This window comes from Dendropsophus ebraccatus, chromosome 9, assembly GCF_027789765.1.
Source record: "Dendropsophus ebraccatus isolate aDenEbr1 chromosome 9, aDenEbr1.pat, whole genome shotgun sequence".
NCBI lineage: Eukaryota > Metazoa > Chordata > Amphibia > Anura > Hylidae > Dendropsophus > Dendropsophus ebraccatus.
This window is the reverse complement of record NC_091462.1, coordinates 120613384-120637236: the sequence shown is the minus strand read 5'-3', so window position 1 is coordinate 120637236 and position 23853 is coordinate 120613384. Positions and strand designations below refer to the sequence as shown.

Sequence of the window (23853 nt, the reverse complement as noted above, 5' to 3'; positions counted from 1 at the left end):
CCATCAGCAACACAGGAAGGTCCATTAGCAACAAGGGGAGATCCATCAGCAACAAGGGGAGATCCATCAGCAACAAGGGGAGATCCATCAGCAACAAGGGGAGATCCATCAGCAACAATGAGAGATCCATCAGCAACGCAGGAAGGTCCATCAGCAACACAACAGGGCGCTTCACCGTACAAGTCCACACTCCTCTGTAATACCTCCTGAACATTGCTCTTTCCCCTCTACCTGCCACTATATACGGCTATAGCCTGCAGAGTGCCCCTCCAGGGGCTCAGTCTATATGAATGTACTTACCTCCGGGTGATGATGTGGATTGGATACAGGACGGGCACCTCTGTTCTGCTAGAGGTTACATTTCCATCACTCTCACTGTCAGAAAAAGATAGTAACAAAACGTAAGGGCTGATCCCCCACAACCCCAGACCGCCCCAGTGCGCTGCCCCCCTTACCTTGTCACATTGATGGCCAGGAGAACGTGGTCAGCCCAGGACATGTTGGAGACAATGCTGAACACGATCTGGATAACAGCCTGAGGGGCAGAGAGGATGATCAGGTTCCAGAGGACATGCTTTGTCACTAAGGTCCACTTGGGTCCCCTTCTTCTTCACTTATGTACCCTCCTTCCCCTGTATCCCACCCCATCCAGTCTCACCCGGACTCTTCGCCTCAGGTAGGGGTGGCTGACATTGCACATCAGTATCTGTTCCATGACATCACCGCACACCACAGAGATCCGGTGAGAAGACTTAAGACAGAATGAGCCCATGGTTAGTGTTTATACATCACGCCAGCCAGACGCCATGCGGATACATCACATTATCTGCCGATACCTCAGACACATTGGCCTTTCGGAAATGCAGCCCAGCTGGTAGACTGACGCTCAGTCTGGTTTGATGAGCCTTCACATGCATATTGTGCAAGCCAAGGAACATGGAGAATGAGGCCCCATCCTGCACCACCAGCGGAGAATGACTGCAATGAGAAGAAGTCATGTATATATGGCCCCTCTACACATCCCCACATATGGTGGCTAATGGCTCATAGTGGTGGTCACCCGACCATCTTCTCTCTAGGGAATTAGGGAGTAGGGAATTGTGGGAGGAAACAGTGGCTCCATGACGCCTGTGGTTTCCTGGAGGCTGACTCGTCTCGGATACTCACTGTAGCTGAATGCTGATGTTCTGCTCGCACTTCTCGCCTTCCTCACACATCTGAAAGGAAATCTAAAGAAGAGGTGAGAATACAGGAGGTGGAAGTCACCTACCCACAATGCCTCACACCACCCCACATGTGGGCATCACACCTACCAGGTTAGTGGCACTGAGATCACTGGATCGGGAAAGACGCCAAGGGGCCTTAACCTGCTCTAGAGAGGCAGTGAGAGACACCTGCATGTCCGACATGTCCGCCAGGTCACAGCCCTACAGAAGACAAAGACGTGAGAACAGGAGCTGCCGCCTGCAGAAAGGAAGGAGGAAGACGGTGCCGGCATGGCCTACCTGGAGGGATAGGTTATAGTTCACACACTGACGTCCGGGTTCCTGGAGCACCACCGTCCCATTCATCTCTCTTTGTTTGTTTGTGAAAAACATTCTGCTTCCAGGTCTATGGGAATCCAGAACAAGGCCGTAGCTGATGGAGATGGACGCAGGTGGCCCTGTAAGACAAAACAGAAGAGTGTGGCCCCATAACCATAGAGGAGCCCTGTCCAGCAGACAACGGGGGTGGGGGGGGTGGCTGTCCAGCAGACAACGGGGGTGGGGGGGGTGGCTGTCCAGCAGACAACAAGGGGGGGGGGTTGTCCAGCAGACAACAAGGGGGGGGGGGGGGTTGTCCAGCAGACAACAAAGGGGGGGGGGTTGTCCAGCAGACAACAAAGGGGGGGGGGGGGTTGTCCAGCAGACAACAAAGGGGGGGGGCTGTCCAGCAGACAACAAAGGGGGGGGGGGTTGTCCAGCAGACAACAAGGGGGGGGGGCTGTCCAGCAGACAACAAGGGGGGGGGGGGGGGGGTTGTCCAGCAGACAACAAGGGGGGGGGGGGGGGGGCTGTCCAGCAGACAACAAGGGGGGAGGGGCGGGGTCCTCCAGCAAAAGTCACTAGGATTATGCTGAGCAAACAACCCCAGGATGCCGTCCAGCGGATGTCCACATGGTTGATGTGTTCAATATTCCATGCTGCTGTAGGGTTCCTACCTGTGTACGTGGGGGTCTCTATCTGGGTGAGCACACACGCCTCTAGGGTCAGAGCACTGTGGCAGCCCCTCTCCTCCAGGCTGGAGATGACCAGGTACGTCTGGTTTGCGGTCACACTTACTCTAACGCTGAGCAGAGGTTGGGATCTGTGGACATAACAGGAGATAAAGCTCAATCCCCAGCGCCATCTCTGTAATAAGATCCCTCAGATGTGACCGGATCATTGTACCGCACCAGCCCTGCTCTATACAGATGAAGCCCCCTCCCCGCCATGTACCTCACCAGCCCTGCTCTATACAGATGAAGCCCCCTCCCCGCCATGTACCTCACCAGCCCTGCTCTATACAGATGAAGCCCCCTCCCCGCCATGTACCGCACCAGCCCTGCTCTATACAGATGAAGCCCCCTCCCCGCCATGTACCGCACCAGCCCTGCTCTATACAGATGAAGCCCCCTCCCCGCCATGTACCGCACCAGCCCTGCTCTATAGAGATGAAGCCCCCTCCCCGCCATGTACTGCACCAGCCCTGCTCTATACAGATGAAGCCCCCTCCCCGCCATGTACCGCACCAGCCCTGCTCTATACAGATGAAGCCCCCTCCCCGCCATGTACCGCACCAGCCCTGCTCTATACAGATGAAGCCCCCTCCCCGCCATGTACCTCACCAGCCCTGCTCTATACAGATGAAGCCCCCTCCCCGCCATGTACCACACCAGCCCTGCTCTATACAGATGAAGCCCCCTCCCCGCCATGTACCGCACCAGCCCTGCTCTATACAGATGAAGCCCCCTCCCCGCCATGTACCTCACCAGCCCTGCTCTATACAGATGAAGCCCCCTCCCCGCCATGTACCGCACCAGCCCTGCTCTATACAGATGAAGCCCCCTCCCCGCCATGTACCGCACCAGCCCTGCTCTATACAGATGAAGCCCCCTCCCCGCCATGTACCGCACCAGCCCTGCTCTATACAGATGAAGCCCCCTCCCCGCCATGTACCGCACCAGCCCTGCTCTATACAGATGAAGCCATCTCCCCGCCATGTACCGCACCAGCCCTGCTCTATACAGATGAAGCCCCCTCCCCGCCATGTACTGCACCAGCCCTGCTCTATACAGATGAAGCCCCCTCCCCGCCATGTACCTCACCAGCCCTGCTCTATACAGATGAAGCCCCCTCCCCGCCATGTACCTCACCAGCCCTGCTCTATACAGATGAAGCCCCCTCCCCGCCATGTAGCGCACCAGCCCTGCTCTATACAGATGAAGCCATCTCCCCGCCATGTACCGCACCAGCCCTGCTCTATAGAGATGAAGCCCCCTCCCCGCCATGTACCTCACCAGCCCTGCTCTATACGGATGAAGCCCCCTTCCCGCCATGTACCTCACCAGCCCTGCTCTATACAGATGAAGCCCCCTCCCCGCCATGTACCTCACCAGCCCTGCTCTATAGAGATGAAGCCCCCTCCCCGCCATGTACCGCACCAGCCCTGCTCTATACAGATGAAGCCCCCTCCCCGCCATGTACCTCACCAGCCCTGCTCTATAGAGATGAAGCCCCCTCCCCGCCATGTACTGCACCAGCCCTGCTCTATACAGATGAAGCCCCCTCCCCGCCATGTACCGCACCAGCCCTGCTCTATACAGATGAAGCCCCCTCCCCGCCATGTACCGCACCAGCCCTGCTCTATACAGATGAAGCCCCCTCCCCGCCATGTACCACACCAGCCCTGCTCTATAGAGATGAAGCCCCCTCCCCGCCATGTACCTCACCAGCCCTGCTCTATACAGATGAAGCCCCCTCCCCGCCATGTACCGCACCAGCCCTGCTCTATACAGATGAAGCCCCCTCCCCGCCATGTACCTCACCAGCCCTGCTCTATACAGATGAAGCCCCCTCCCCGCCATGTACCGCACCAGCCCTGCTCTATACAGATGAAGCCCCCTCCCCGCCATGTACCTCACCAGCCCTGCTCTATACAGATGAAGCCCCCTCCCCGCCATGTACACCAGCCCTGCTCTATACAGATGAAGCCCCCTCCCCGCCATGTACCACACCAGCCCTGCTCTATAGAGATGAAGCCCCCTCCCCGCCATGTACCTCACCAGCCCTGCTCTATACAGATGAAGCCCCCTCCCCGCCATGTACCGCACCAGCCCTGCTCTATACAGATGAAGCCCCCTCCCCGCCATGTACCTCACCAGCCCTGCTCTATACAGATGAAGCCCCCTCCCCGCCATGTACCTCACCAGCCCTGCTCTATACAGATGAAGCCCCCTCCCCGCCATGTACACCAGCCCTGCTCTATACAGATGAAGCCCCCTCCCCGCCATGTACCGCACCAGCCCTGCTCTATACAGATGAAGCCCCCTCCCCGCCATGTACCTCACCAGCCCTGCTCTATACTGATGAAGCCATCTCCCCGCCATGTACCGCACCAGCCCTGCTCTATACAGATGAAGCCCCCTCCCCGCCATGTACCGCACCAGCCCTGCTCTATACAGATGAAGCCCCCTCCCCGCCATGTACTGCACCAGCCCTGCTCTATACAGATGAAGCCCCCTCCCCGCCATGTACTGCACCAGCCCTGCTCTATACAGATGAAGCCCCCTCCCCGCCCACCATGTTACACACCAGCTGATCCTCACCTCCCCACTACATAGAAACATAGGAGATTGTCGGCAGAAAAAGACCACTGGGTCCATCTAGTCCGCCCTTTTAGTATTTTCTTCCTTATTATCTTAGGATAGATGTGTGTCTATCCCAGGCGTGTTTAAATTCTGTTATTGTAGATTTACCAACCACCTCTGCTGGAAGTTTGTTCCAGGTATCTACCACTCTTTCAGTAAAATAATATTTTCTTACATTGCTTCTGATCTTTCCCCCAACTAACCTCTCACTGTGTCCTTTTGTTCTTGAGCTCAGTTTTTTACTAAAAACACTCCCCTCTTGAACCTTATTTAGTCCCTTAACATACTTAAAGGTTTCCATCATGTCCTCCCTTTCCCGTCTTTCCTCCAGACTATACAGATTCAAATCCTTAAGTCTTTCCTGCTATGGTTTATGCCTCACACCCTCCACCATTTTTGTAGCTCGTCTTTGGACTCGTTCTATTTTATCAATGTCCTTTTTTAGGTGAGGTCTCCAGAACTGGACACAGTATACAGATGTGGCCTCACCAGAGCTCTATACAGCGGGATCACAATCTCCCTCTTCCTACTGGTTATACCTCTAGCTATACACCCCAGCATACCATTATAGATATACACCCCAGCATACCATTATATATATATATATACACCCCAGCATACCATATATATATATATATATATACACCCCAGCATACCATATATATATATATATATACACCCCAGCATACGATTTGCTTTCCCCACCGCCTGGTTGCACTGGTGACTCATTTTAAGGCTTTCAGAAATCATTACCCCTAAATCCTTCTCTTCTGAAGTATTTTCCAACACAGTACTGCCAATGTGATACTCGGATAGAGGATTCCTCCTCCCCAAGTGCATTATTTTACATTTGGAAACGTTGAACTTCAATTTCCACTGTTTGGACACTTAGATAGCAAAGCTTAATCATTTTCCATATTACTGACACCTCCAGGAATATCAACCCTATTGCACACTTTTGTGTCGTCAGCAACAGACAAACTTTACCTACCAACCCTTCTCCTATGTCACTATCCTTACCTACCAAACCTTCTCCTATGTCACTATCCTTACCTACCAACCCTTCTCCTATGTCACTATGCTTACCTACCAACCCTTCTCCTATGTCACTATCCTTACCTACCAACCCCTCTCCTATGTCACTATCCTTACCTACCAACCCTCCTCCTATGTCACTATCCTTACCTACCAATCCTTCTCCTATGTCACTATCCTTACCTACCAACCCTTCTCCTATGTCACTATCCTTACCTACCAACCCTTCTCCTATGTCACTATCCTTACCTACCAACCCTTCTCCTATGTCACTATCCTTACCTACCAACCCTTCTCCTATGTCACTATCCCTACCTACCAACCCTTCTCCTATGTCACTATCCTTACCTACCAAACCGTCTCCTATGTCACTATCCTTACCTACCAACCCTTCTTCTATGTCACTATCCTTACCTACCAACCCTTCTCCTATGTCACTATCCTTACCCACCAAACCTTCTCCTATGTCACTATCCTTACCTACCAACCCTTCTCCTGTCACTATCCTTACCTACCAAACCTTCTCCTATGTCACTATCCTTACCTACCAACCCTTCTCCTATGTCACTATCCTTACCTACCAACCCTTCTCCTATGTCACTATCCTTACCTACCAACCCTTCTCCTATGTCACTATCCTTACCTACCAACCCTTCTCCAATGTCACTATCCTTACCCACCAACCCTTCTCCTATGTCACTATCCTTACCTACCAACCCTTCTCCTATGTCACTATCCTTACCCACCAACCCTTCTCCTATGTCACTATCCTTACCCACCAACCCTTCTCCTATATCACTATCCTTACCTACTAACCCTTCTCTTGTCACTTACAAACATATTAAAAAGAATAGGCCCCAGAACAGACCCTTGAGGCACACCACTTGTAACCAGTCTCTGCTCGGAATATTCACCATTAACAACAACCCTCTGATATCTCTCCTTCAGCCAACCACAAATCCACTGAACTATCCAGGGATTTAGTCCAATTTTCTCCAACTTCTCTCTCAGCTCTTTATGGGGAACTGTATCTGCGGCTTTGCTGAAGTCCAGATAGGCCATATCCACAGCACCACCTTCATCCAGCACTTTTGTGGCATAATCAAAGAAATCAATGAGATTAGTCTGACATGATCAGCCCTCAGTAAAGCCATGCTGGTTTGGATCCATCAAATTGTTGATTCTTAGGTGATCCATTATCTTCTTTTTTAGAAGAGTTTCCATCATTTTCACTACTACAGATGTCAGGCTCACTGGCCTGTAGTTACTGGGCTCTTCTCTATTCCCCTTCTTGTGGATTGGTATAACATTGGCTGTTCTCCAATCATCGGGGACATCTCCTGTTAGCAGGGATTGGTTATACAGATCTGTCAGGGGGGCAGCAATCACAGATCTGAGTTCTTTAAGAACCCTGGGATGGATCCCATCTGGACCCATCGCCTTATTCAGCTTTAAACGGGCAAGTTCCTCTGCAACTTCAGCCTCTGAAAATACTGGAGCCGAACCCATATAGCTGGAGGCCATGCTGTGTCCAACCATCCTGTGATTGGGAAGGCCGCCTTCTGAAAACACTGAGCAGAAGTAACTATACAAATAGTCAGCGACCGCCTTATCTCCATCAATAAACGTATTCTCCCCATTACTTATCTTAGTAATGCTGCAGCCATTCTTCTTCTTCTTCCTGTCACTTATATATCTGAAGAAGGTTTTATTCCCCGCAGTAACAGGTTTGGCCATTTCTTCTTCTTTTGAGGCTTTAGCAGCATTTATAATCTGCTCTGCCTCCTTCTGTATACTTTTGTACGTCTCTCTGTCAGCTACCCCCCCCCCAGGCTCTGTATACCTCCTATAGGATGATATGCCTCCTTCTGTATACTTTTATACGTCTCTCTGTCAGCTTCATTCCCAGTCTCCTTATACTTCCTATACGCTGCCTTTTTTCCTTTTACAATGGCCTTAACCTCTCTAGTAACCATAATGGATTCTTCTTCCTTTTGCTTTTGCTAACTTCTCGTACATATAGTCTAGTTGCCTTTAATATGACATTTTTTAATTCTGCCCACTGAGTGCTCGCCCCTGATGTTTTATCCCACCCTCTTAATTCTTTATCTAAATACTCCCCCATTTTATTAAAATCTGTCCCACATCCCACACCAGCTGATCCTCACCTCCCCACTACATCCCACACCAGCTGATCCTCACCTCCCCACTACATCCCACACCAGCTGATCCTCACCTCCCCACTACATCCCACACCAGCTGATCCTCACCTCCCCACTACATCCCACACCAGCTGATCCTCTCACCTCCCCACTACATCCCACACCAGCTGATCCTCACCTCCCCACTATATCCCACACCAGCTGATCCTCACCTCCCCACTATATCCCACACCAGCTGATCCTCACCTCCCCACTATATCCCACACCAGCTGATCCTCACCTCCCCACTATATCCCACACCAGCTGATCCTTACCTCCCCACTACATCCCACACCACCTGATCCTCTCACCTCCCCACTACATCCCACACCAGCTGATCCTCACCTCCCCACTATATCCCACACCAGCTGATCCTTACCTCCCCACTACATCCCACACCACCTGATCCTCTCACCTCCCCACTACATCCCACACCAGCTGATCCTCACCTCCCCACTACATCCCACACCAGCTGATCCTCACCTCCCCACTACATCCCACACCACCTGATCCTCACCTCCCCACTACATCCCACACCAGCTGATCCTCTCACCTCCCCACTACATCCCACACCAGCTGATCCTCACCTCCCCACTACATCCCACACCAGCTGATCCTCACCTCCCCACTACATCCCACACCAGCTGATCCTCTCACCTCCCCACTATATCCCACACCAGCTGATCCTCACCTCCCCACTATATCCCACACCAGCTGATCCTCACCTCCCCACTATATCCCACACCAGCTGATCCTCACCTCCCCACTACATCCCACACCAGCTGATCCTCTCACCTCCCCACTACATCCCACACCAGCTGATCCTCACCTCCCCACTACATCCCACACCAGCTGATCCTCTCACCTCCCCACTACATCCCACACCAGCTGATCCTCACCTCCCCACTACATCCCACACCAGCTGATCCTCACCTCCCCACTATATCCCACACCAGCTGATCCTCACCTCCCCACTATATCCCACACCAGTCCTGCACCACACACCACTAGCATGGAGCTAAGCAGATCCCTGGAAGACCAGCACAGTGTGACCTCCCTCCGCCCGGCTGATGTACAATAATTTACAGCAGAGATCGGGTTAGGTTATGCCAGAACTGTTAACCTATTGGGTGCTGCGTGGTCTGTACACTTCTCTATCAGATGAGGGCACTCTCCTATCCTGCACGGCCCACGTCACTGTATTCTAGCAGAGGCACACCGGACATGGAACCATTGTACGGATGGCGAGTGAGGGGTCTTTACTTGGCTGAGAATGCTGGACCCTGAACTTCACTGTGTGCATCAACAAAATGTGACATCTACCCCCAGTTCAGTGACCCACAATGACATCATACAACCTGTGCAGAGTCACATGACCCCAGGATCCGACAACCACATCTATCAGGCCATCCTCAGTCATATCCAGCACTCCATGGACAGAGAGACCGAATCCCATGATTCCTTCAGGACTCTGCAGCCTCTGCAACAGAAAGATAGACCGCTCAGCATGGACGCTCTGTACCTATCATACTCAACTGGGCTTTGTGACCCTGTCCATCATCTCCAGGAGCCTGGTCCCTCTCGTGTTCCTCATCTCTAGGACCCTGGTCCCTCTCGTGTTCCTCATCTTTAGGACCCTGGTCCCTCTCATGTTCCTCATCTCTAGGACCCTGGTAGCTCTCGGGTTCCTCATCTCTAGGACTCTGGTCCCTTTCATGTTCCTCATCTCTAGGACCCTGGTCCCTCTCGTGTTCCTCATCTCTAGGACCCTGGTCCCTCTCATGTTCCTCATCTCTAGGACCCTGGTAGCTCTTGGGTTCCTCATCTCTAGGACTCTGGTCCCTCATCTCTAGGACCCTGGTAGCTCTCGGGTTCCTCATCTCTAGGACTCTGGTCCCTCTCATGTTCCTCATCTCTAGGACCCTGGTCCCTCTCGTGTTCCTCATCTCTAGGACCCTGGTCCCTCTCATGTTCCTCATCTCTAGGACCCTGGTAGCTCTTGGGTTCCTCATCTCTAGGACTCTGGTCCCCCTCGTGTTCCTCATCTCTAGGAGCCTGGTCCCTCTCTAGATCCTCATCTCTAAGACCCTGGTCCCTCTCGTGTTCCTCATCTCTAGGACTCTGGTCCCTTTCATGTTCCTCATCTCTAGGACCCTGGTCGCTCTCGTGTTCCTCATCTCTAGGACCCTGGTAGCTCTCGGGTTCCTCATCTCTAGGACCCTGGTCCCTCTCGGGTTCCTCATCTCTAGGACCCTGGTCCCTTTTATGTTCCTCATCTCTAGGACCCTGGTAGCTCTTGGGTTCCTCATCTCTAGGACTCTGGTCCCCCTCGTGTTCCTCATCTCTAGGAGCCTGGTCCCTCTCGGGTTCCTCATCTCTAGGACTCTGGTCCCTCTCGGGTTCCTCATCTCTAGGACTCTGGTCCCTCTCGGGTTCCTCATCTCTAGGACTCTGGTCCCTCTCGGGTTCCTCATCTCTAGGACCCTGGTCCCTCTCGGGTTCCTCATCTCTAGGACCCTGGTCCCTTTCATGTTCCTCATCTCTAGGACCCTGGTAGCTCTTGGGTTCCTCATCTCTAGGACTCTGGTCCCCCTCGTGTTCCTCATCTCTAGGAGCCTGGTCCCTCTCTAGATCCTCATCTCTAAGACCCTGGTCCCTCTCGTGTTCCTCATCTCTAGGACTCTGGTCCCTTTCATGTTCCTCATCTCTAGGACCCTGGTAGCTCTTGGGTTCCTCATCTCTAGGACTCTGGTCCCTCATCTCTAGGAGCCTGGTCCCTCTCTAGATCTTCATCTCTAGGACTCTGGTCCCTCTCGTGTTCCTCATCTCTAGGACCCTGGTCCCTCTCCTGTTCCTCATCTCTAGGACCTTGACCACTTTCTTGTCCATCATCTCAAGGACTGGGTAATTCTCTTATCCTTTATCACCATGGCCCTGGTCTCTCTTGTCAGTCATCTTTGTGGCCCTTGAACGGATACCATGATAGAGAGGCATTAAGTTCTAACAAACCTGTACCAAAAGGATGTTTTCATCTTTCCAGATCTTAAATAACTTGTTGACTTGGCCTTGTGGGAACTGGGGAGAATGCCAAAGAGGAGCCCTTTTAGGCAACCAGTATGGAAGTCCATATCATTTTCGTATGGCTTTCCACGCTGCTATGGTGTCTGTTAATAATATGCATTGTTTTCCTCTGGCAGGTAAAGGTCTAAGCTGGTGTGGAGCACTGCCTGTAGGTCCCATGGGTATGTGCCAGAACATTGCAGCTACGTTATACAGCTAAGCTGACCTGCTCTGGTCATTCCTGCTTGGTCTAAGTACTGATCTGTATAGAAGAGATAAAACCAGAATTAATCCTGGAATCTCCCCATCTCCTGACCTGATCCTCTTATTCTCAGCTATGATTTGACTCCATCTCCATTGTTTACTGGTCTGATATCTGGCTCCACACGTCTCTGCATGGACTTTGATTGCCTTCCTCCCAAGCGGTGACCCCAAACTGTGTGCTTACCATCTTCTATCAGTTCCCTCTGCCCTCTCCTCCCCACCCACCCCATGCTTCACACCTGCTACTACTACTTAGCTAGTAAATTCACTGTGTATTGAACTGCTCTGGTCATTCCTGCTTTGTCTAATAGAAGAATACAAACCAGAAATGAACGGAAGGGAACTGACGTCCATAGACTCCTTCTCTGCTCTCGCCCACACACAAAAATGTTCACTATTGCCGCCCTAGCTCACAGACACTGCTCCTTCCCCTCTTTCTATCGAGCTATAACTATTTTATCTCTCCATCACTTCTACCTGATGATCTAACTCCCCCTGATATGTTCCTTCCGATTCCCTCCAAACATCCTGACTCCCTTCCTTCTCCCATCTATCTCTTATCTCTGTTCTGCCTTACTGCTGTACTACACTGATGTCTCCTCCTCCTCCTCTACCAGTCACTACACTGATGTCTCCTCCTCCTCCTCTACCAGTCACTACACTGATGTCTCCTCCTGTACCAGTCACTACACTGATGTCTCCTCCTCCTCCTGTACCAGTCACTACACTGATGTCTCCTCCTCCTCCTCTACCAGTCACTACACTGATGTCTCCTCCTCCTCCTGTACCAGTCACTACACTGATGTCTCCTCCCCCTGTACCAGTCACTACACTGATGTCTCCTCCTCCTCCTGTACCAGTCACTACACTGATGTCTCCTCCTCCCCCTGTACCAGTCACTACACTGATGTCTCCTCCTCCTGTACCAGTCACTACACTGATGTCTCCTCCTCCTCCTGTACCAGTCACTACACTGATGTCTCCTCCTGTACCAGTCACTACACTGATGTCTCCTCCTCCTGTACCAGTCACTACACTGATGTCTCCTCCTCCTGTACCAGTCACTACACTGATTTCTCCTCCTCCTGTACCAGTCACTACACTGATGTCTCCTCCTCCTGTACCAGTCACTACACTGATGTCTCCTCCTCCTGTACCAGTCACTACACTGATGTCTCCTCCTCCTCCTCCTGTACCAGTCACTACACTGATGTCTCCTCCTCCTCCTGTACCAGTCACTACACTGATGTCTCCTCCTCCTCCTCTACCAGTCACTACACTGATGTCTCCTCCTCCTCCTGTACCAGTCACTACACTGATGTCTCCTCCTCCTCCTGTACCAGTCACTACACTGATGTCTCCTCCTCCTCCTGTACCAGTCACTACACTGATGTCTCCTCCTCCTCCTCTACCAGTCACTACACTGATGTCTCCTCCTCCTCCTCTACCAGTCACTACACTGATGTCTCCTCCTCCTCCTCTACCAGTCACTACACTGATGTCTCCTCCTCCTCCTCTACCAGTCACTACACTGATGTCTCCTCCTCCTCCTGTACCAGTCACTACACTGATGTCTCCTCCTCCTCTACCAGTCACTACACTGATGTCTCGTCCTCCTCCTGTACCAGTCACTACACTGATGTCTCCTCCCCCTGTACCAGTCACTACACTGATGTCTCCTCCCCCTGTACCAGTCACTACACTGATGTCTCCTCCTCCTCCTGTACCAGTCACTACACTGATGTCTCCTCCTCCTCCTGTACCAGTCACTACACTGATGTCTCCTCCTCCTCCTGTACCAGTCACTACACTGATGTCTCCTCCTCCTCCTGTACCAGTCACTACACTGATGTCTCCTCCTCCTCCTGTACCAGTCACTACACTGATGTCTCCTCCTCCTCCTGTACCAGTCACTACACTGATGTCTCCTCCTCCTCCTCTACCAGTCACTACACTGATGTCTCCTCCTCCTCCTGTACCAGTCACTACACTGATGTCTCCTCCTCCTCTACCAGTCACTACACTGATGTCTCCTCCTCCTGTACCAGTCACTACACTGATGTCTCCTCCTCCTGTACCAGTCACTACACTGATGTCTCCTCCTCCTGTACCAGTCACTACACTGATGTCTCCTCCTGTACCAGTCACTGCACTGATGTCTCCTCCTCCTGTACCAGTCACTACACTGATGTCTCCTCCTCCTCCTGTACCAGTCACTACACTGATGTCTCCTCCTCCTGTACCAGTCACTACACTGATGTCTCCTCCTCCTGTACCAGTCACTACACTGATGTCTCCTCCTCCTGTACCAGTCACTACACTGATGTCTCCTCCTCCTGTACCAGTCACTACACTGATGTCTCCTCCTCCTGTACCAGTCACTGCACTGATGTCTCCTCCTCCTGTACCAGTCACTACACTGATGTCTCCTCCTCCTCCTGTACCAGTCACTACACTGATGTCTCCTCCTCCTCCTGTACCAGTCACTACACTGATGTCTCCTCCTCCTCTACCAGTCACTACACTGATGTCTCCTCCTGTACCAGTCACTACACTGATGTCTCCTCCTGTACCAGTCACTACACTGATGTCTCCTCCTGTACCAGTCACTACACTGATGTCTCCTCCTCCTCCTGTACCAGTCACTACACTGATGTCTCCTCCTCCTCTACCAGTCACTACACTGATGTCTCCTCCTGTACCAGTCACTACACTGATGTCTCCTCCTGTACCAGTCACTACACTGATGTCTCCTCCTCCTGTACCAGTCACTACACTGATGTCTCCTCCTCCTGTACCAGTCACTACACTGATGTCTCCTCCTCCTGTACCAGTCACTACACTGATGTCTCCTCCTCCTGTACCAGTCACTACACTGATGTCTCCTCCTCCTGTACCAGTCACTACACTGATGTCTCCTCCTCCTCCTCCTGTACCAGTCACTACACTGATGTCTCCTCCTGTACCAGTCACTACACTGATGTCTCCTCCTTCTCCTGTACCAGTCACTGCACTGATGTCTCCTCCTGTACCAGTCACTACACTGATGTCTCCTCCTGTACCAGTCACTACACTGATGTCTCCTCCTGTACCAGTCACTACACTGATGTCTCCTCCTCCTCCTGTACCAGTCACTACACTGATGTCTCCTCCTCCTCTACCAGTCACTACACTGATGTCTCCTCCTGTACCAGTCACTACACTGATGTCTCCTCCTGTACCAGTCACTACACTGATGTCTCCTCCTCCTGTACCAGTCACTACACTGATGTCTCCTCCTCCTCCTGTACCAGTCACTACACTGATGTCTCCTCCTCCTCATGTACCAGTCACTACACTGATGTCTCCTCCTCCTCCTGTACCAGTCACTACACTGATGTCTCCTCCTCCTCCTGTACCAGTCACTACACTGATGTCTCCTCCTCCTCCTGTACCAGTCACTACACTGATGTCTCCTCCTCCTGTACCAGTCACTACACTGATGTCTCCTCCTCCTCTACCAGTCACTACACTGATGTCTCCTCCTCCTGTACCAGTCACTACACTGATGTCTCCTCCTCCTCCTGTACCAGTCACTACACCGATGTCTCCTCCTCCTGTACCAGTCACTACACTGATGTCTCCTCCTCCTTCTGTACCAGTCACTACACTGATGTCTCCTCCTTCTTCTGTACCAGTCACTACACTGATGTCTCCTCCTGTACCAGTCACTACACTGATGTCTCCTCCTCCTCCTGTACCAGTCACTACACTGATGTCTCCTCCTCCTCTACCAGTCACTACACTGATGTCTCCTCCTCCTGTACCAGTCACTACACTGATGTCTCCTCCTCTACCAGTCACTACACTGATGTCTCCTCCTGTACCAGTCACTACACTGATGTCTCCTCCTCCTCCTGTACCAGTCACTACACTGATGTCTCCTCCTCCTCCTCTACCAGTCACTACACTGATGTCTCCTCCTCCTTCTGTACCAGTCACTACACTGATGTCTCCTCCTCCTCCTCTACCAGTCACTACACTGATGTCTCCTCCTCCTCCTGTACCAGTCACTACACTGATGTCTCCTCCTGTACCAGTCACTACACTGATGTCTCCTCCTCCTCCTGTACCAGTCACTACACTGATGTCTCCTCCTCCTCCTGTACCAGTCACTACACTGATGTCTCCTCCTCCTGTACCAGTCACTACACTGATGTCTCCTCCTCCTGTACCAGTCACTACACTGATGTCTCCTCCTCCTCCTGTACCAGTCACTACACCGACGTCTCCTCCTCCTCCTGTACCAGTCACTACACTGATGTCTCCTCCTCCTCCTGTACCAGTCACTACACTGATGTCTCCTCCTCCTGTACCAGTCACTACACTGATGTCTCCTCCTCCTGTACCAGTCACTACACTGATGTCTCCTCCTTCTCCTGTACCAGTCACTACACTGATGTCTCCTTCTCCTGTACCAGTCACTACACTGATGTCTCCTCCTCCCCCTGTACCAGTCACTACACTGATGTCTCCTCCTCCTGTACCAGTCACTACACTGATGTCTCCTCCTCCTGTACCAGTCACTACACTGATGTCTCCTCCTCCTCCTGTACCAGTCACTACACTGATGTCTCCTCCTCCTCCTGAACCAGTCACTACACTGATGTCTCCTCCTCCTTCTGTACCAGTCACTACACTGATGTCTCCTCCTGTACCAGTCACTACACTGATGTCTCCTCCTCCTCCTCCTGTACCAGTCACTACACTGATGTCTCCTCCTCCTGTACCAGTCACTACACTGATGTCTCCTCCTCCTGTACCAGTCACTACACTGATGTCTCCTCCTCCTCCTGTACCAATCACTACACAGATGTCTCCTCCTGTACCAGTCACTACACTGATGTCTCCTCCTCCTTCTGTACCAGTCACTACACTGATGTCTCCTCCTCCTGTACCAGTCACTACACTGATGTCTCCTCCTGTACCAGTCACTACACTGATGTCTCCTCCTCCTCCTGTACCAGTCACTACACTGATGTCTCCTCCTCCTCCTGTACCAGTCACTACACTGATGTCTCCTCCTCCTCCTGTACCAGTCACTACACTGATGTCTCCTCCCCCTGTACCAGTCACTACACTGATGTCTCCTCCTCCTCCTCTACCAGTCACTACACTGATGTCTCCTCCTCCTCCTGTACCAGTCACTACACTGATGTCTCCTCCTCCTGTAACAGTCACTACACTGATGTCTCCTCCTCCTCCTGTACCAGTCACTACACTGATGTCTCCTCCTCCTCCTGTACCAGTCACTACACTGATGTCTCCTCCTCCTCCTGTACCAGTCACTACACTGATGTCTCCTCCTCCTCCTGTACCAGTCACTACACTGATGTCTCCTCCTCCTCCTGTACCAGTCACTACACTGATGTCTCCTCCTCCCCCTGTACCAGTCACTACACTGATGTCTTCTCCTCCTGTACCAGTCACTACACTGATGTCTCCTCCTCCTCCTCCTGTACCAGTCACTACACTGATGTCTCCTCCTCCTCCTGTACCAGTCACTACACTGATGTCTCCTCCTCCTCCTGTACCAGTCACTACACTGATGTCTCCTCCTCCTCCTGTACCAGTCACTACACTGATGTCTCCTCCTCCTCCTGTACCAGTCACTACACTGATGTCTCCTCCTCCTCCTGTACCAGTCACTACACTGATGTCTCCTCCTCCTCCTGTACCAGTCACTTCACTGATGTCTCCTCCTCCTCCTGTACCAGTCACTTCACTGATGTCTCCTCCTCCTCCTGTACCAGTCACTACACTGATGTCTCCTCCTCCTCCTGTACCAGTCACTACACTGATGTCTCCTCCTCCTGTACCAGTCACTACACTGATGTCTCCTCCTCCTCCTGTACCAGTCACTACACTGATGTCTCCTCCTCCTGTACCAGTCACTACACTGATGTCTCCTCCTCCTCCTGTACCAGTCACTACACTGATGTCTCCTCCTCCTGTACCAGTCACTGCACTGATGTCTCCTCCTCCTGTACCAGTCACTGCACTGATGTCTCCTCCTCCTCCTGTACCAGTCACTACACTGATGTCTCCTCCTCCTGTACCAGTCACTACACTGATGTCTCCTCCTGTACCAGTCACTACACTGATGTCTCCTCCTCCTGTACCAGTCACTACACTGATGTCTCCTCCTCCTGTACCAGTCACTACACTGATGTCTCCTCCTCCTGTACCAGTCACTACACTGATGTCTCCTCCTCCTCCTGTACCAGTCACTACACTGATGTCTCCTCCTGTACCAGTCACTGCACTGATGTCTCCTCCTCCTTCTGTGCCAGTCACTACACTGATGTCTCCTCCTCCTGTACCAGTCACTACACTGATGTCTCCTCCTCCTCCTGTACCAGTCACTGCACTGATGTCTCCTCCTCCTCCTGTACCAGTCACTACACTGATGTCTCCTCCTCCTCCTGTACCAGTCACTACACTGATGTCTCCTCCTGTACCAGTCACTACACTGATGTCTCCTCCTCCTGTACCAGTCACTACACTGATGTCTCCTCCTCCTCCTCTACCAGTCACTACACTGATGTCTCCTCCTCCTCCTGTACCAGTCACTACACTGATGTCTCCTCCTCCTCCTGTACCAGTCACTACACTGATGTCTCCTCCTCCTCCTGTACCAGTCACTACACTGATGTCTCCTCCTCCTCCTGTACCAGTCACTACACTGATGTCTCCTCCTCCTGTACCAGTCACTACACTGATGTCTCCTCCTCCTGTACCAGTCACTACACTGATGTCTCCTCCTCCTCATGTACCAGTCACTACACTGATGTCTCCTCCTCCTCCTGTACCAGTCACTACACTGATGTCTCCTCCTCCTCCTGTACCAGTCACTACACTGATGTCTCCTCCTCCTCCTGTATCAGTCACTACACTGATGTCTCCTCCTCCTCCTGTATCAGTCACTACACTGATGTCTCCTCCTCCTCCTGTACCAGTCACTACACTGATGTCTCCTCCTCTTCCTGTACCAGTCACTACACTGATGTCTCCTCCTCCTCCTGTATCAGTCACTACACTGATGTCTCCTCCTCCTCCTGTACCAGTCACTACACTGATGTCTCCTCCCCCTTCTGTACCAGTCACTTCACTGATGTCTCCTCCTCCTGTACCAGTCACTACACTGATGTCTCCTCCTCCTCCTGTACCAGTCACTACACCGATGTCTCCTCCTCCTCCTGTACCAGTCACTACACTGATGTCTCCTCCTCCTGTACCAGTCACTACTCTGATGTCTCCTCCTCCTGTACCAGTCACTACACTGATGTCTCCTCCTCCTGTACCAGTCACTACACTGATGTCTCCTCCTCCTCCTGTACCAGTCACTACACTGATGTCTCCTCCTCCTCCTGTACCAGTCACTACACTGATGTCTCCTCCTCCTCCTGTACCAGTCACTACACTGATGTCTCCTCCTGTACCAGTCACTACACTGATGTCTCCTCCTCCTCCTGTACCAGTCACTACACTGATGTCTCCTCCTCCTCCTGTACCAGTCACTACACTGATGTCTCCTCCTCCTCCTATACCAGTCACTACACTGATGTCTCCTCCTCCTGTACCAGTCACTACACTGATGTCTCCTCCTCCTCCTCTACCAGTCACTACACTGATGTCTCCTCCTCCTCCTGTACCAGTCACTACACTGATGTCTCCTCCCCCTGTACCAGTCACTACACTGATTTCTCCTCCTCCTCCTGTACCAGTCACTACACTGATGTCTCCTCCTCCTCCTGTACCAGTCACTACACTGATGTCTCCTCCTCCTGTACCAGTCACTACTCTGATGTCTCCTCCTCCTCCTGTACCAGTCACTACACTGATGTCTCCTCCTCCTGTACCAGTCACTACACTGATGTCTCCTCCTCCTGTACCAGTCACTACACTGATGTCTCCTCCTCCTGTACCAGTCACTACTCTGATGTCTCCTCCTCCTCCTGTACCAGTCACTACACTGATGTCTCCTCCTCCTGTACCAGTCACTACACTGATGTCTCCTCCTCCTGTACCAGTCACTACACTGATGTCTCCTCCCCCTGTACCAGTCACTACACTGATGTCTCCTCCTCCTGTACCAGTCACTACACTGATGTCTCCTCCTCCTCCTCTACCAGTCACTACACTGATGTCTCCTCCTCCTCCTCTACCAGTCACTACACTGATGTCTCCTCCTCCTCCTGTATCAGTCACTACACTGATGTCTCCTCCTCCTCCTGTACCAGTCACTACACTGATGTCTCCTCCTCCTCCTGTACCAGTCACTACACTGATGTCTCCTCCACCTGTACCAGTCACTACACTGATGTCTCCTCCTCCTGTACCAGTCACTACACTGATGTCTCCTCCTCCTCCTCTACCAGTCACTACACTGATGTCTCCTCCTCCTGTACCAGTCACTACACTGATGTCTCCTTCTCCTGTACCAGTCACTACACTGATGTCTCCTCCTCCTGTACCAGTCACTACACTGATGTCTCCTCCTCCTCCTGTACCAGTCACTACACTGATGTCTCCTCCTCCTGTACCAGTCACTACACTGATGTCTCCTCCCCCTGTACCAGTCACTACACTGATGTCTCCTCCTCCTGTACCAGTCACTACACTGATGTCTCCTCCTCCTCCTCTACCAGTCACTACACTGATGTCTCCTCCTCCTGTACCAGTCACTACACTGATGTCTCCTCCCCCTGTACCAGTCACTACACTGATGTCTCCTCCTCCTCCTTTACCAGTCACTAAATTGACTCCCTATTAAGCACAGGAAGTCACAGGAAGAAAGCTCTCCCCAGTGCTGCACCTCCCCTATCTCTATCTACCATCCTACCAGTGCTTTATGCTCCGCTAATTACCTTCACCTAACATCCTCCATATTCCGCACCTGCCCCTCCTGCCTCCAGGACTTTCCCTAAGCTGCACCAGTTCTTTGGAATACACATACACATTCCAGTATATACATGTATTTTTATGAAGAAAACTGAAAACCAAGGCCCAGTGCAGAATAGTGGCGCAGAATCCTTACACACGTCCTGATTCAGCTCTCAGCATCTCGGACGTCGTCCATGGAGAGGAGTGAAGTCAATAAGTACACGCGAGGTTTCAAGAGCAAATGCCCCCCGTGTCATACTGCATGGGCACCCGGCCCCCCATACATGTGCACCCCATTCCCCACACATGTGCACCCGGCCCCCCCACACATGTGCACCCCGTTCCCCATACATGTGCACCCGGCCCCCCCACACATGTGCATCCCGTCCCTCATACATGTGCATCCCGTCCCTCATACATGTGCATCCCGTCGCCCTTACATGTGCATCTAGTCCCTCATACATGTGCATCCCGTCCCTCATACATGTGCATCCCGTCCCTCATACATGTGCATCCCCTCCCCCATACATGTGCATCCCGTCCCCATACATGTGCATCCGGCCCCCCCACACATGTGCATCCCGTCCCCCATACATGTGCATCCCCTCCCCCATACATGTGCATCCCGTCCCCCATACATGTGCATCCCGTCCCTCATACATGTGCATCCCGTCCCTCATACATGTGCATCTCGTCGCCCTTACATGTGCATCCCGTCCCCCATACATGTGCATCCCCTCCCCCATACATGTGCATCCCGTCGCCCTTACATGTGCATCCCATCACCCCATCATGTGGGCTGAAGAACTAAGGAAAACATTAAGAGCATTGAATTATTAAAGATCATATGAAAGCCTAGAAGGAATACCAACAGATAGTGAAAATAGTACTGTGGGAACAAGCGCTAGAGGTGAAAAAAGAGATGAGTGTGTATATCTCCCCATTCTGTGTAGGTATACAGCAGTGTATTATATACTTATTATCCTCCTGTATGAGTGTGTATATATCTCTCCATTCTGTGTAGGTATACAGCAGTGTATTATATACTTATTATCCTCCTGTATGAGTGTGTATATATCTCTCCATTCTGTGTAGGTATACAGCTGTGTATTATCTACTTAATATCCTCCTATATGAGTGTGTATATATCTCCCCATTCTGTGTAGGTATACAGCAGTGTATTATATACTTATTATCCTCCTGTATGAGTGTGTATATATCTCCATTCTGTGTAGGTATACAGCAGTGTATTATACTTATTATCTCCCCGTGTGAGTGTGTATATATCCCCATTCTGTGTAGGTATACAGCAGTGTATTATATACTTATTATCCTCCTGTATGAGTGTGTATATATCTCTCCATTCTGTGTAGGTATACAGCTGTGTATTATCTACTTAATATCCTCCTATATGAGTGTGTATATATCTCCCCATTCTGTGTAGGTATACAGCAGTGTATTATATACTTATTATCCTCCTGTATGTGTGTGTATATATCCCCATTCTGTGTAGGTATACAGCAGTGTATTATATACTTATTATCCTCCTGTATGAGTATGTATATATCTCTCCATTCTGTGTAGGTATACAGCAGTGTATTATATACTTATTATCCCTCTCCTGTATGAGTGTGTATATATCTCCATTCTGTGTAGGTATACAGCAGTGTATTATATACTTATTATCCTCCTGTATGAGTCTGTATATATCTCTCCATTCTGTGTAGGTATACAGCAGTGTATTATATACTTATACAGGAGGAGGATAATGAGTCTGTATATATCTCCCTACAGGGCCGCCATCAGGAATTTCGGGGCCCCATACAACCAAAGTGTCTGGGCCCCCCCCCCCCTCCCCCACATTAATAAAAAAAAAAAATTGTGTGTTGGCCCCACGCCTTGCTGGGAGGTATAATTTGGTTCAGATCAGCCTAGAGAACTGGCTCATATTCCCCATTTTCCCCAGTGGCTTAAAATGTAACCTCTGTTATACAGTTATACAATTGTAGAACCTAAATGTGAACAAGGTGCAATGTAAATGTCACCATACAGACACTTCCTTGTATAGCCGCCTCTTGTGCTCTGTATGCAGTGCATTATATTCACCCCTGCAACGTACAATATATAGCGTGTCTACAAGCCCAGCGGGGCTCATTATGATGGAGACTAAAACTTATACAAGAGTGGGGTAGGGGTTCCCCTGTATTCAGAATGCTGGTGAGTACTAGGCAATGGCCCGTCTGGGGTTATTGAATTTTGAGGGTCTGGGGGGCTGTGTGATTTGTATATGTTCACCAATATCCCCCCCCCCCCCCCCCGGTATGCTCAGTAACATAGAATATGTTGATAAGGCTAATATAATGAGGCTGTTCCATGTTAGTGAGCATATACAAATCCCACACACCCCCCAGGCAGACTAGTTTAGCTCACCCAAGCCAGTGATAGCGAATACATGGCGGTGAGAACGCTTTCTAGGAGATCCTGTTTGTGCAGCAGAGGTGTCTTTATCCTGCTCTGCATAGACCCTCGAAATTCAATAATCCCAGACGGGGCATTGCCGAGCACTCACCAGCATTCTGAATACAGGGGAACCCCTACCCCACTCTTGTAGAAGTTTTAGTCTCCATCATAATGAGCCCCGCTGGGCTTGTAGACACGCTATAAATTGTACGTTGCAGGGGTGAATATAACGCACTGCATACAGAGCACAAGAGACAGCTATACAAGCAAGTGTCTATTTGAATTGCACCTTGTTCACATTTAATTTCTACAATTCTATAACTGTATAACAGAGGTTACATTTTAAGCCACTGGGGAAAATGGGGTATATGAGCCAGTTCTCTAGAATTGATCTCACACACAGACACCAGCACACATGTATACAGACCCCAGCACACATGTATACACACATACAGACACCAGCACACATGTATACAGACACCAGCACACATGTATACAGACACCAGCACACATGTATACACACATACAGACACCAGCACACATGTATACAGACCCCAGCACACATGTATACAGACACCAGTACACATGTATACAGACACCAGCACACATGTATACAGACATACAGACACCAGCACACATGTATACAGACACAAGCACACCAGGGCACGATGAAGTTTGAACTTCTGCAACCTGGAGAAATCACCTGATATCACCTGCAGTCCTATGTAACACCACATAACACAGTGGTATCTCTGAGTACAGATAATGTAGTAGATTTCACCTGCAGTCCTATGTAACAGCACAGATAACACAGTGATATCTTTCTGAGTACAGATAATGTAGATGTCACCTGCAGTCCTATGTAACAGCACTAACACAGTGATATCTCTGAGTACAGATAATGTAGTAGTCACCTGCAGTCCTATGTAACACCACAGATAACACAGTGATATCTCTGAGTACAGATAATGTAGTAGCTGTCACCTGCAGTCCTATGTAACAGCACAGATAACAGTAATA

At 51.0% G+C, this 23853-nt stretch overlaps 1 protein-coding gene across 1 annotated transcript in view; it reads right to left on the bottom strand.

The window, feature by feature from the left end:
* Positions 1-23853, bottom strand: part of LOC138801949 (integrin alpha-L-like) — an 84392-nt gene that overhangs the window by 11721 nt on the left and 48818 nt on the right. Inside the window, exons 15-23 of the mRNA XM_069985045.1 lie at positions 9483-9604; positions 2201-2346; positions 1506-1663; positions 1314-1427; positions 1168-1229; positions 837-978; positions 659-751; positions 456-535; positions 301-375 (exon numbers count right to left, since the gene is read on the bottom strand). Coding sequence (XP_069841146.1) covers positions 301-375; positions 456-535; positions 659-751; positions 837-978; positions 1168-1229; positions 1314-1427; positions 1506-1663; positions 2201-2346; positions 9483-9604 — 992 coding nt within the window. The remainder of the gene's footprint in view (positions 1-300; positions 376-455; positions 536-658; positions 752-836; positions 979-1167; positions 1230-1313; positions 1428-1505; positions 1664-2200; positions 2347-9482; positions 9605-23853) is intronic.